At 37.6% G+C, this 14,086-nt stretch overlaps 1 protein-coding gene and 1 non-coding gene across 3 annotated transcripts; one reads left to right on the top strand and one right to left on the bottom strand.

Moving 5' to 3' along the window:
- The first annotated feature begins 672 nt into the window (after positions 1-672).
- Positions 673-9,669, top strand: LOC140951569 (extracellular signal-regulated kinase 2-like). Of its 2 annotated transcripts, XM_073400847.1 has the most exons (14): positions 673-832; positions 949-1,047; positions 1,176-1,205; positions 1,346-1,436; positions 2,442-2,515; positions 3,523-3,579; positions 3,776-3,814; positions 4,508-4,632; positions 4,747-4,805; positions 4,927-5,007; positions 5,726-6,024; positions 6,351-6,671; positions 7,423-7,554; positions 8,215-9,669. In XM_073400847.1, the coding sequence occupies exons 1-14, from the start codon at positions 767-769 to the stop codon at positions 8,374-8,376; spliced, it is 1,635 nt and encodes a 544-aa protein (XP_073256948.1). In that variant the 5' UTR covers positions 673-766; the 3' UTR covers positions 8,377-9,669. The 2 variants fall into 2 exon arrangements, with proteins under 2 accessions (XP_073256948.1, XP_073256949.1); XM_073400848.1 differs by lacking the exon at positions 3,776-3,814.
- A 2,959-nt stretch (positions 9,670-12,628) lies between these two features.
- LOC140953431 (U6 spliceosomal RNA) lies at positions 12,629-12,734 on the bottom strand. Its single transcript, XR_012167459.1, has one exon. It is a non-coding gene; the product is annotated as a U6 spliceosomal RNA (small nuclear RNA).
- Positions 12,735-14,086: the final 1,352 nt, after the last annotated feature.

Here is a 14,086-nt window from a genome sequence, read left to right as displayed (position 1 = left end):
TCGTGAGTGGCGCTTTTCGCAGACGCCAGTATGGTTATTAAGTTATTGGCACTGAAAAAGACAGTTGCTTAATCTGATGTATTCTATACTACGCTAACACACAAGTTGCCCTCGTTGAATGATTTAGCATAATCCCCTGGTTTATATTTATATTTGTTGTGTAATAATATTTTTACACAATGAGATTCATTGAGCTGTTTCCGCATCGTGTTTTCTCCTTTTTGAGGTTTTAGACTGTCGAGAACCTCAGTATCGACGGAACTCAAATATATTACGGTTCTAATATTCCATTAATTTTTTTTAAAGAGATATGCTCCGCTAAACAATGACGTGATATGAGTCCAAAGAATGATTTCTGTATATTAAACTCCATGCGAGATAGGACTAGCTTTTCTCGAAAGAGGCTAAGATGGCGATAGGCTCCAAATAGTACACGTTCACATAAATGTGACAGATTGCTAAAAGGACAGCTGAGGTCAATGTTTCTTGAATTAATCAATGGAATTGAAAACGCTTATGTCAAAAAGTTGGGAAAGTTTTCGAGAGACCCAAAGTGGGCGCACTAAAAAGATCTTATGACATCATTCCTTTTCCGTCTTCAGGTGCCATGACAACTGTATTTATTATAAACGGTGTACGTGAGCCAATCGGAAGGCAGAATCTATTGTAGGATGTTTTAAACCACAAAGACACGCCGCATTGTTCATAAAGTTTAGCAAATTTCACGGCGAGGAAGACTGTCTGCTCCGTGGGAATAATTGCAATTATGAGTGCTGAAATAGATGCTCACATAACGAAGAAATATGAAATCAAAAAGCGTTTGGGAAAAGGAGTAAGATCGTCGTTCGTGCCGTTACAATTTGGTGCGATCCGCGCCATTTTACTGTTTGGCGCTTCGTCCTGTGCCCACCAGCGTGATTTGATTCGGGTTTATTTTCATGTTTATAGGCTTATGGAATCGTCTGGAAGGCCATAGATAGGCGAACAGGAGAAGTTGTTGCTGTAAAAAAGATTTTTGATGCTTTTAGAAATCAAACAGATGCTCAGGTATGTTTTGAAATTGAACATTAAAGCTTGCATTAGTATGTAAGCTTTAGGCCCAAAATGTTTTATCATACTGCTTTGTTTGAATGAGTATATATCTTTGCTCATTACGTTTTTATCCTTCATTTCAGAGGACCTTTAGGGAGATTTGTTTCCTTCAGGTATGTAGAATTCAGTCAGTTTGGTTTAACCTTGAGCATACTAGAGAGATATTGCTGTGTGTTTCCGCACAGCATTTCAATGGATGAAGCTCCTTTGCGCCGCTCTCGATCTAATCCGTCCTGTACTTATTTGATTCCAGGAATTCGGAGACCACGAAAACATCATAAAACTGCTAAATGTCATCAAGGCAGACAACGATAAGGACATCTATTTGGTTTTTGAATATATGGGTACGTTTTTTTATCATTACCATATTTATTAAAAAAATTTCAAGGTCTTGCATTTGCGTGGCATAGATCTAAGCTTAACTTTACCTTAGAATATTTTATTGTCCAAAAATTGATTTCTAGTTTCTCTCTGAACTTTTCCAAATTTCTTAGGGAGCATTAAAATATTCGGCGTTAGCGTCTGTTTTCTTTGGCTGGTAGAGTTGATTTGCATGTCGATGTAAATATTGAGACGTAATAATTTGAGCTACCTGCCAAATTCCTACCTTTCAAGAGTATATAAATATATGGCTTACAGAGGAGAAGAACTTATATTTAGTGAATATAACATTAAAAATAACTGCTGCAATTACGTTTGCAGCGTGATTTTTTTCGTGAAAATTGTTTCTAAGGTATGGGTTTGTACAAAGTACACTTAATCTGCATTTTACTTATAAATAATCAACCGTAGAAGCTATAACCATTAATTTCTTCCCTTTTTGTATCAATCGTGACTTAAAAAACGTTATCGGAGGTACAATATTATTTTTATGGAACTGACGTCTTTTCATGGAATTTTGGTTCTTGGTAAACATAAACAATATTTTGAAGCCAGCATCATTTGTTTAAAGTTTTAATGACCATGGGAAGGTTGAGTGAACTTATCTTTTATTTTATTTTATCTCTTTGGGAAATCGTCTGGGAAGTTTTTTACATGATATGAAAAATGTGTTAAGGATTATTTTTTCCTTCTTCATATTCCTGTTGAAAAAAGATGTTAGAACTTGTTTCAAAGTTTGTTGCCAAATCAACTCAAATCTAATACATTTTGACACCTGTTACTCAGAGTTTGTTTTGATTTGTTTCTACAGCAGTGAACAGAGAATTACTGGTCAGATTTCTAGAACATTCTTACACATACTTGTGTGTTTAGAATCTTATTGATTCCATTGATTAATGGGAAGGAGTCCCAGTAGGCAAATTAATTTTACAAAATTAATGTAATTCCTGTGCATTTGCTTATTGTAGACACTGATCTCCACAATGTTATAAAGAAAGGCAACATTCTGAAGGATATACATAAAAGATATATTATGTACCAGGTAAAGGATTATCAAAATAAATTTCTATATATGCATGTTTGTAATTCTTAATACCTGTATATGTTAGCCACCTTAACTCTGGGATGAAGCCAGGAGCTGGCTGCCGGTTAATTTCACCAGCTGGAAAACCACCACCGGCTCAAATTACTCTGGAAAACAGACTTGTGGTAATTTTGAAGACCAAATGCCAGCTTGACAGATAAAGGAACTCGCCTTGCTTTTCCTCTTCAGTTTAATTTTTTTAAAGGCTGCAAAGCTTTATGTCAACAAGTACAAAGAATTATTCACTACCATCAAATATGTCTAGTCTAAAGGAAGAAGTTATGATAAGAATGATTAAGTTTTCTTGTGTCTTGCACTTTATTGCTCTCATATTCTAAACCTTTTACAACAATTATTATTATTAAGTTATCTCAAAGAATTATTAACCATGTTTTTAAAAAGTTCCTTGTTCTCTTGTGGCTAGTATAGACACAGCAGCAATGATCACAATTTAACATCTGTTATGCAATTTAACCATAAGCACTTGCTATATTGCTCTTGTGTTGTTTATATTATGAAGTGTGGTTATTATGACACATTTCCCACAGTGGATTCTATTTTAAATCTGAATTATGTCATCATTCTTGAGCAAACATAAAGAATTTGTTTTATACATTTACATGTACAAGGTTTTTTTTTTCATAAAACCCATGGTGAAAACAATCAAAAGCTATTGCTCAATAAAACGTGCATTTAATTCAGTTCAATTAAATTTCATTTTATAATAATCACATGCTTTAAGTTGGGTTGTGAACATCACATCCTGTTTAGGTAGGCATTTCTTGGTGATCTAAGCAGGTCAACCTGGTAGTGTACAAAAATGCTGGCTGATTACATAGGTTTTCCAGAAGGTCACATTATACAATCAGAAAGGCCTAATATACAACAATAAGATAATATTTGTGCAATTTCAGTGGCATTAGTTCTGTTATGGATGGTTCTCAAAATAATGCTTTCTCCCACAGATTTTAAAGGCAGCTTACTACTTACACTCTGGAAATGTAATTCACCGAGATCAGAAGGTATTTTGTTTTTTTGGATTATTTTATGTCAATACATTGATTATTAATTTTTTTATGATAATAATAGCTACCTCAAAGCATCGTGCTTGGTTATGTTATGATAGACTTTATGATGAATGATGACCTAGTTTACAGTAGTTGAGGTTCTGCATACACTGTAGTTGACAAGCCATATTTTGTTTGTTTAATTTTGCAGCCAAGTAATGTCCTTTTAGACTCAGAATGTTTTGTAAAAGTAAGTCATTGTTGTTTTAGTACTCTCATTTTGTTTAAGTAAAATTATTAAAGGGGGTGTGTGGAGTAAAGCCCAAGTGTCAATTTTGTCTTCGGTTTGTCTTCTATGTCCTTGTAAATCAAGGGGAGTATTCTATATACAGTAGCAGTCAATTGGTCGTGGATATGTCCAATATTTTTTGCTAATTCCTGGCATTCTCAAGACTTTATCGTCAAACCTTATGTCAACACTTTTTTCAGTATGTGTGATTTGTAGGGGGTTGTTGGTGATTTCACCATGATTTAGGGCACCCTTGTGGCCTTAACTGAGGTGAATGAAATTTAGTACCACTTAATGGTGATGTACCAATTTCTGTTAGCACTTATTGTTTACTTAAGCATTGCACTTATGTGTATGATAAAAAGCACTATGCCCTAGAATACCTTGCTTCAAACCTCACAGCCAGATTGTGCTAAAATCACGGCAAAAATCACTGCTCTTGTTGCATGACAAATCATGCGATAAAATCCCAATTAAGTAAAAGGCCCTTTACAGGGTAAGTAAATTGTGTGAAATATGATACTAAGAAATGTCTGTGATAGTACAGGTATCAATAAGGAAAGACTCAGTGTATTTAATTGAAGGTTTTTCTACTTGTCATGGCTGTTTGAAGTGTTATAAAATGTTAACCTTGCTGTTCTTCTTTATTTACAGATCTGTGATTTTGGTCTTGCCCGGTCAGTGACAAACATGACTCAGGAGGCTGGTGATCCTAGTTTAACTGATTACGTTGCCACTCGCTGGTACAGAGCACCTGAAATTCTTCTAGCTTCACCACGGTAACCAACAGTCATGTGATTCAATAACTTCATAGCTGCAAGTTGCTTGTAACAAAAATAAAAATGATGTTGATATCTAAGCCTTTCTTAGTGAGGTTCTGTCTTTTCTGACAGGTACACAAAGGGTGTTGATATGTGGTCTTTAGGATGCATTTTAGGAGAAATGCTTTTAGGTAAGTTAACAAGTGCAGTATCCAGCAAGATAGTTTTCAGTGTTTTATCTATATTTACATCTGCCATTTCCCCTTTTTATTTTAATGAGGGTCGCTTAATCACTTTATTTGTTCATTTCAGGAAAGCCACTTTTCCCTGGAACATCAACTTTAGATCAGATTGAGAAAATTATGACAGTAATTCCTACCCCATCTAGACAAGGTATGAATACAAAAAATAGTAGCCATGAAATATCTTAGTAGAATTGAATAGCTAATCCAGGTGGGCCTTGGTTTGAATAGTGGTCTCACCAGAGAGCTTATGCCACTTCTTATGCCAGTGGAAGGAAATGCAAGCTGAATACCCCCTGCACAAATATTAGGCAGATTTAGCAAAGACAACGTGACAGCAGTGACAACTGTGTGCGCAAATCAAAAACTCGACTTGACCAATCGCAGACCGACAAATTGAGCACCGGAAGTCATACTCAGTCTTTTTCACGTGCTTTCTGTCCTAAACTGACGTTCCCTTTCTGTTGCTAAATCACACTAGTACATCAACAGTACTTTGCTCTTCTTTTAATGTTGTGTTCTTATAGCCAAAGAACACATGTAATGGAAAGAGGAGCAATGATTGTTAAACTAAGAGATAAGAAAGTAATATATTTGTTTCTTTAACAGTTCATTTAACCCTTTGGGAAGCTGTAAATAGTAAATAATGCTACTATCAAAAAATTAGTGGCTCGATGTATCTCACAGCAACATGAATGTGAGTTGTTCACTAAACAAATGCTTTGAATGTAGCTGAGTTTTGTTTCAAGTTGGTTGATGAGTTTTTTGGTTGCTGACATGTATGTATACTACCTTAAAAGAAGCATGGACTCATGTCTTGTATGAGATGACTTCTTTGTTGAGCTGTGTTTTGGATTGTTTCATTTTAGATATTGACAGCATCAAGTCACAGTACAGTTTGTCAGTGTTGGACAGAATGGCCTGCAAACCCAAAAGGAGCCTTGAAGAAATGATACCCACCGCACCACCAGACGGTATTGATCTGCTAAGGAAACTTCTCCAGTTTAACCCTGATAAGAGGCTGACAGCAGAACAGGCTTTAACACATCCTTTTGTGGCGAGATTTCATAACCCTGAGGAAGAACCTGCCATGGATTATGATGTGATTCCTGCGCTGGATGATGATGTACAGTTGACTGTTGAGGAGTATCGTGTTAAACTTTATGAGGTAGGTACATTTACCCTTAGTTGTGAATTACTGGTTACATACTTGTTGTCCTGGCTTGAACTTTTATCTGAGTTATTGCTTGCTAGAGTTAGCACCAAGCATCATTATAAGAGTCCTTATAAAATTTTCACCATGGAAGTGTCCTACTGCCTCTTGAAACCAAGGCTTTAACTTAGTGTTTTCAGTCTGTTAGAAAATAATTGCTGGTAAGATTTTGTGTTTACATCACACTAGTGTCATGAGGTGTTTAGGTCTGTGAGTGAGGTTGTAACTTGTAAGATCAATTCAAGTAAGACCTCATGAATTTTATTCTTCATTGTGTATAGAGTATCATCCAGAAAAAAACTAACATCAGAAGACAAAGAAGGGAAATTTTCCTTCAAGATCAGAAACAGAAGCAAGCACAGGCTGCTGAAAAGTCAAGACAACAGGAATACCAGCCTCTACGGCAAGTTGAAAACTATTCTTACACAGCACCAAGCAATGTACATGCCGACCGTTCTCCACACAGTTCACCTTCCAAGCCCCCCCTGCAGAAGAGTGATGGTGTCACAGTAGCATTTGGTAGAACAACAAAGTATCAGCATCAGCGATCACCATCTGCTGGCAAGAGTATGGTCAGGAGACATAGCTTGGAAAATGATACTGTAAGTTGTATTTTTTTGTTGCTTGGCATAGTGCATTAGGCCTGGTTCCGACGCCGTACTTTTCATGTGCCGAACCTAACTGAATAAGTTCGACTTTGGAGCGACACTGGTGCGACATCTGATTCAGAGGGCGTACTGTGTGTCGAACCTAAGTTAAGTTTGACAAAAGTTCGACAGACTCTGTCAAACTTAACGCTTTTGCCGCACCAAACTAAAACTGCCGTACCAAATTGATTCAGATGCTGCTCTTTTGCCGTACTTAATTCATCAGTTAGGTTCGGCACATGAGTGGAGCAGCATCTAAACCGGGCCTTAGGATCATAGCATACTTGAGAACTAGTGAAACTGCTGTGTTAGTTGATCACTTTTTAGCCTAAGTGCAGACAACTCCTGTTTCAAGGAAAGGGCATTGAAAGAGAGCAATAATTTTGGCCAATAATGTGATTTTTGACAAATCAAACCAATTTTTGGAATGCTGGTTCACTGGTAAACAGCAATTGCCACTTGGCATTTATTTTTGCCAGTTTTTTTTATATGTACAGGTGTATGTTCAAGAGGAAAGATATGGGATAAGAGCCCAGTTTTACACAACAGTGTCTATTGAAAACCTATATCTTCAGCCTTAGGTTTTTCAGTCTTATACGTACTGTTACTAGTTACCAACAAAACAAAAAGGAACTTTTACCTTTATAGAGCAATTCATTATTGTTTTGCTCACTGATTAAATAATTTTTGAAAATTTCGTATACAGGCTATGTCCCCGCCTAGAGCAAATCCTGCTGGCTGCGCAAGACCCATCTCTGCTCAAGTAAAGCCGAAGAATACAATAATAACACGCAGTAATAGTGCTGATAAGCTTCTTCAAGTTACTAGTGCACGCATGGTGAGTTTGCTCTTACACACTCTTTTACGTACATGACTGTACATGCCATTAATTTTGTCCTGAATTTAGAATGGTCTCAATTGTTATCAGAGCCTTGAAGAGTGGGGTTTCACTTATAAATGTACATTTAGTTTTAGGCTCAGCCATTGCCTGGACTGATCTGTTTAGCATTAGGCACATTTAAATGGGAATAATATTTCCTGCATAAATTTCCTGTGATGCACATAAGGAGAATTCATTTAACAATCCAGACTGCCTCTATTTTCGTTCAAATAGTGTTACAGTAACTATAGGAAAAAGAATGTTGGTCACTCTTAAGGTTTATTGTTTAATTACTGGGTTATCCCCAACATGATGTCATTGGTCCTTATTAGAGTAGAAAATCTTTGTGGGGCAAGCTCTGTTAGAAAAAAAATAAAATATACCACTTGTAAGAGTGAGCATTACTTTAGAAAATGGTGAAAATGATCACAGGACAATTTCCAGTGTTTTCAGGTTGTTGAAAAACTAGAGTAAAAAAATTATTTGTTTATTCTTCTTGTTGAGTATGTTTGCAATGTTGTTTGGTGGCTTTTTAGTTTTCTGTTTACAGTAAAGGGGTAGCTTAATATTCTTTTGTTGATCAATGCTTAGACGTCATGTTGTTGTTCTATTTTTTAGGTTCCAGCCCAAAGACCTCCTTCAGCTAAAGTACTACACCGACCTACAAGAAAGCCAGTACCAAACCACACCTTAAACCGTTCACCTTATGAGAGTTATTCACAAACACATGGAACAATATCGAAAAGCTCACTGCAGTCTTTACAGTCTAGAATCTGGTAGCCAAATGTTTTCAAATTTGCTAGTACATAAAATTAAATTTTAACTACCTTTTTTCGGAGAAAATTGATTTTATTAGTGAGGATCCGTCCACCATTGCCGCTTGCCAAAGATTTTTATGCCTTACATAATTTGTACAAATTTTTGCAGTTGTCTGTGGGATCTAAATAGTCCGTAAGTAATGAAGAGTCAAGATGTTTTGGTTAGTAGGGTAGGAAGCAGACAGTTAGGAGTAAAAATACATTATTCAACCGTCAAACCAAAACCTTTTGACTTTGATTTGTGAAAAATATTTCAACTTTTTGTCAAAACTTTGTGAGGTGTCAGTGGTAGCTAAGTGAAAACTTGACTGTAACTTTAAGGAACTATAAAGGTATTTATTAACAATGAAAATTACGTTAAATACTTTGTAAAATATTAATTGCTTTGCAAAATGTCATTTGCTTATTCCAGGATGTTTTGTAGAATCTATTCACCAGCTTCTTATGCCATAAATTTTACACCAATGAAGATATGTTGACCCAGGTTTAATTATTAAAAGCATTTTTCATCATCAACAGAGTAAGTCTAAAATGTAGTTAGATTTTTGGCCTGGGACCAGGCCCCCCCACCAGCTGCGGAGCCTGGTTCCAGGTTAGATTTTGTAAATAACCATTGTAATACATTATTGTTAAGTCTGGTATTTGCTTGCTAACTTTTGACAGTTTCTGATTGAGGATGTAGTTGAGTTTTATTTTACTTATTATGGAAAATATTGTAGGTACATTCATTTTTTGGTCTATTCAACAGACAACATCAGCTCATGTTTAATTAGCAGTTTAGCCTGCGTAGCAAGCGTTTCCTCGCGAGTTCGTCGAGAATGTTGGGACAAGATATCCCACTTTTCACCTTTTTTTTTTTACTCCCGCTCTAACTTTCGCGCAATAACTCGATTGGAAACGCTTGCTACGCAGGCTATTAGCAGTTAGATTTCATTTTACCTGCATGAGTGCGCGAGAAACGAGGATAGCGTGGAAAGATGGTGGGGTGCGAAAGCGGAGGCTCTCGCGCGCTGCTTGCGTTCCGCGTGGCTGATTCCCCATTTCTAGTGTCTGTTGTGCAGGCTAGATATGGTTTATATTACCAAAATAATTATTATCAAAGCTTACTATGGATTTTAAATGTTGAATTTTAATTTATTATTTTGAAAGAGGGAGGCGCGGGAAAAACTGATTTGTACATAATCTGACAGGGTGTTTATTCACTGTTGTCTATTTTCTGGAGCCTCGGCAAGGGAAGAGCTAAAGATTTATTGTAAATTATAAATGCTGAATAAATAAAAGGAAAGAAAACGAAGTAAAAGCAGCAATCGTGATTTATAATTCCTTAACAGCTACCACGACGTTTGGAGCGATACGAATCAGAACCGGATGAGATAAGCTACAGTAAGACGTGCAACGAAGAAACTGAAGTGCAACTTGTTTTGCAACATCGCTGCAAAAAGAGTTGAATAGCGATATTGCGCGTATTGCCACCCACGTTCGAACCTGTATTTCCACGAGTAAGGTTACAAGGGTTGTTTTCGTGGGTCGGGGTGGTAAAACGCGCAACATCGCTATTCAACTTGTTTTGCAGCGAAGTTGCAAAACAATGTGCCAATTTTTTGTTGCCCGTGATACCGTACCTTTACTGACAACTGCTATTACATATCTCCTCACTCTGGGGGCGGGGTGTATTTAAGATAGTTTTATACGGGTAGGCTCCACCCCGCGGTCTAGCCCCTTATTCTAACCATTCATGATAAAAAAGGCACCCCTTTCGCTTACCTTCCATTGAAAAATTGTACCCCTTTCGCATACCTACCTTGGAACACTGCATCTCTTTTCTCGTCATCAAACCTGGCTGAAAAAAAACCCTTTATAGTTTAGACGTGGATGTAAAATATATGGAAAATGTAATCCTCATTCATGATTCAGAAGCCTGTTTGAAGCCTTTGTTCAGATAGTTGAATTCACGGTGCGAGAAAGAGAACAGAACAGAGAAAACTTAGATAACATAAACAGGATAAACCTTAAGGAAGCTTCTAAGAGAGACTACATGTACTTTTTTTCACCGCTTTTTCTTCCGCGCCTTTCCGCAGTATTTGATAGTATTTTAATTGCAAATAAACTTTGATTCAGAGGCAGTTAGACGTCCCTTACAAAAATTAATAACATTTTACAATCGAGATCACTAACTTAAAGAACCTGATCAAGAAGTAATACTAAACAACATGGAATCATCTCTCCTCGCACGATAAAAACCCCCTTAAAATTCGAATAAAATTCGTACCTTTAGAACACAAATGGCATCTCGTCAGATGCCATAATATTTTCTCATCCTTGTATTGTGCAATTTATACAGACTTTGTGCATTCTTGCTCGTCCTTTAGTGAGACGGTAATTTGGCTGTTTTGCCTTTGCTAATCCTTCGAAATCTTCAACCAGTTTTGCGCTCACATGACACAAGGAACATGCACTGGCGTGCAATAACTTCCCCTATTATTGGACAATTGACATATGAAGAATTAGCCAAAGGTTTTAAGCAAATCAAAGGTGGCTAAACAATTTGAATGCCAAAATGATCATACATTCTAAATTTAAAAAAGGATCCATCAACAACTATTACTCCTCAAACAAGAGGAAACGGGGGAAATAAGGGAGGAGGGTGAAACGGCAGAAAAAACAAGGGACGCAGGGAAATTCAACTGCTTGTTCCTCTCCCATGTCCCCTCTTTACATTGATAGATCTCCTGCGGGTCGGTGAAAGTACATGCATCGCATCTCAGCGCCCTTCAAGAATTTGAGGTCATATCGGTAATCGAACTCGGGATTTCTCGCAAAGACGGCCGGGTACTAAGCAATTACCCAAAATCCTTGCTTCTTGATTATTTCAGAGCCTAGGAAAAAAAGTTTTTAAATCTACTGAAGGGAGATGGAAGGAAGCGGGAGAAGAAGAAGAAGATTTCCTTTTTCTTGTGTGTCTCTTACTTCGTTTTGACTTTGGCTGAGGTAGTCGCGCTTCATACTCGCGCGAATACTCGTGAAAACTTCTGCGAAAAAACGCGCGGGACAGAGGAGGCGGTGTTCTCTCCTTCTTTTCCTGCCACTGCTCCTTCCACAGATCACACAAGTCTTAGCTTACCTTCACCTTGTTTTCGCAGCGTCCCCACTATCTGTGAGCCTGAAACAGACAACAGGTACACAGGCAAGATTAACCCTAGAATCAAAAGCTTTTTTCACCTTCGCCCCCCGTTATTCATTCTCTCCTTGGCTGGTGACAAACTAACTCAAAACTAACGGCGCTTACCCAAGGTCAGATCTGGTTGGCCGGACCTGTCTATTGAAAATGAAGAATTAGTATTTTCTCGAAATTTTCGCAAAAACCAATCACTGCCTTGCATACTGTTTAGAGATCGACTGGTCTGGCTGGATAGTCCTGATTAATAGTTAAATTATCTCCACCCATTGAGTGGTCTGGCCGGCCATTTCTGACGAAAGGCAAGCACCCTAAACGGTTAAACTTAAGCGTGCTAAGCAAAGCGAGTTGTAAGTGCAATTTAAGAGATGTGCATTTATGTTAACAATACCAAATCGCGACAAACTATAGCACTATACAAGTAGGCAAGGAAGGAAGACCCACAAGCGCGTCGTAATTCAGTCATATCTCTTCTATCGCCCAAACATGCAATATTCCTTATGCGCCAGGTATGCCTTCGGCGCTCGCTTGCGGCTTCTTCGCCATAACTCTTAAAGGCGCAAAAACAATTCCGCCACCTATACAGCCTATTTTTCCTTCCCTCTGGGGCAAGAGCAAATTAAATTTAAACTTAAGTGCGCTGAAAAGTTTTGAGAGATGCACAATTAAGTTAACTTAATAAAAATTTACGGTTGGTGTGATAACCTAACGGTTTTTACCGACCTAATACATGTAAATAAAATAAATGTAAATAAATAAACCGCGAAATGTCTTTGGCACTACGCAAGAAAGCTGCTTTATTTATCACCTCAGCACAGGCATATCCAACAAGCCCGCCTTTTTTCTTATGCCTGAACGAATCCTCAAGTGATGTTATCTAGGCCTCGCGCAGAGCCTTGCGTTTACGTTGGTCGGAGCGCAATTTTCCCGCTCCTAGAACTGCGGTCCTCTCGTCCAAGTTCCTCACTGTTCTGAATGGAAATGGTTAAGAAAAGGTCCATTAGACCTAGAGGAGGTTAAACTCATGACACCAAAAGAAAAAAATTTGGAACGCTTCACGAATTTGCGTGTCATCCTTGCGCAGGGGCCATGCTAATCTTCTCTGTATCGTTCCAATTTTAGTATATGTGCTACGTGAGTAACACGTTCTATTAGAAGGTCAAGCTGTCTTTATATTTGACTCAAAGAGAAGGTTTTGAAGCATGTGGGATATATTCAAATTTACCTTTAAAGCTTTTAAATATTCATTCTTTGCTTGCGCATGCGGTTTTTTTAAGCAAAGACACCGGTTGCACCTGCTATAATGCATTATTATGCCTCATGGGACATCTCTGAATTCATTTTTCAATCGCAACTAGCGGACAACACTTTTTTTCCCTGAGAAGTGCCTTTAAGATAACCAGAAGATTCCAAGTAAAACAAATTTGTTTTAAGTCTCAACAGCACCGGTCTATAGGCTAAGGCGCGTGCGATAATCATGAACTATGAACACGGAAGTCTTGTGATACCGAAATACCACTCCTTCATCAGCACACTGCAATAACGTTTTAATCAAAATTTCACGTGAGCAGGGTCACTAAGGCATAAGAGGCTTAACAGACAGCTTTGTCTCTCTTCAAATGATTCCTTGGCATGTAATCAGCCTTAAGCTAATGAAAACGTAGCATAATATCCTTATTTTAGGCCTCAGGGAAACTTGGAGGCCACTTTTAATTAGTTCACCGTATGTACGGTATGCTTTTCGACGCGTGCAATTTGTTGCTTATAACAACTAGGCAAAGCACATGGAAGCATTGTTTTCTCGCACTGCTAATTTACATCAAAATGGCTATCTTATTCTATGAAAAATATAAGTACGGTTGATTGACCGATTTTCCACATTCGATTATAGTATATTTGTCTATAGATACACAAGACTTTCGAATACTAGTATACAGTAGTTTGTGAACCATGACGTGATCAAAAATTTGCATTTGATTTTTCAATTTCGATGGCGCATATACAATTGAATTGTTTTTGAAAGCTCTCATCCATATTCTAATTGCCGTAGTGAACGCTGTGTTTTTGTCTCATGAAGACCCGATCCCGAGTTTAATAGCCTGACAATATGCTTTAAAAGACGTGTTCCATGGAAGAACTAATTTTGATACTTTTAATTTTTTTGCTTTTTACTGTCAATTATTATCAAACGCTCTTTTTGTAAATAGAAAATACGGACAGTTTTACCTTTCTACCAAGTCAAAAGCTAAGGCATATTCCGATCAAAATAAAATAAACTCCATCATAGATAGAACTAGATACGCTCCTTTTCCTCAAAAACGTTGGAGTGACGTCAAGTGAATATATAGTACGTCCCGGCGAGTGTTAACTTCGCTCAGCGGCATCGAAAAGAACCGCTTGCGTCATCGCGGCTGTCATTTTCAAGGTCACTTTTGTGGACATGACACACATAAACTTTTAATAGCTCTGAGGCTACTACCTTCACACTCGACCGGTT

The sequence above is a fragment of the Porites lutea genome, chromosome 11 (assembly GCF_958299795.1).
Source record: "Porites lutea chromosome 11, jaPorLute2.1, whole genome shotgun sequence".
Taxonomy (NCBI): Eukaryota; Metazoa; Cnidaria; class Anthozoa; order Scleractinia; family Poritidae; genus Porites; species Porites lutea.
The sequence above is the reverse complement of the archived record's forward strand: the minus strand, read 5'-3'. Positions and strand labels throughout refer to the sequence as shown.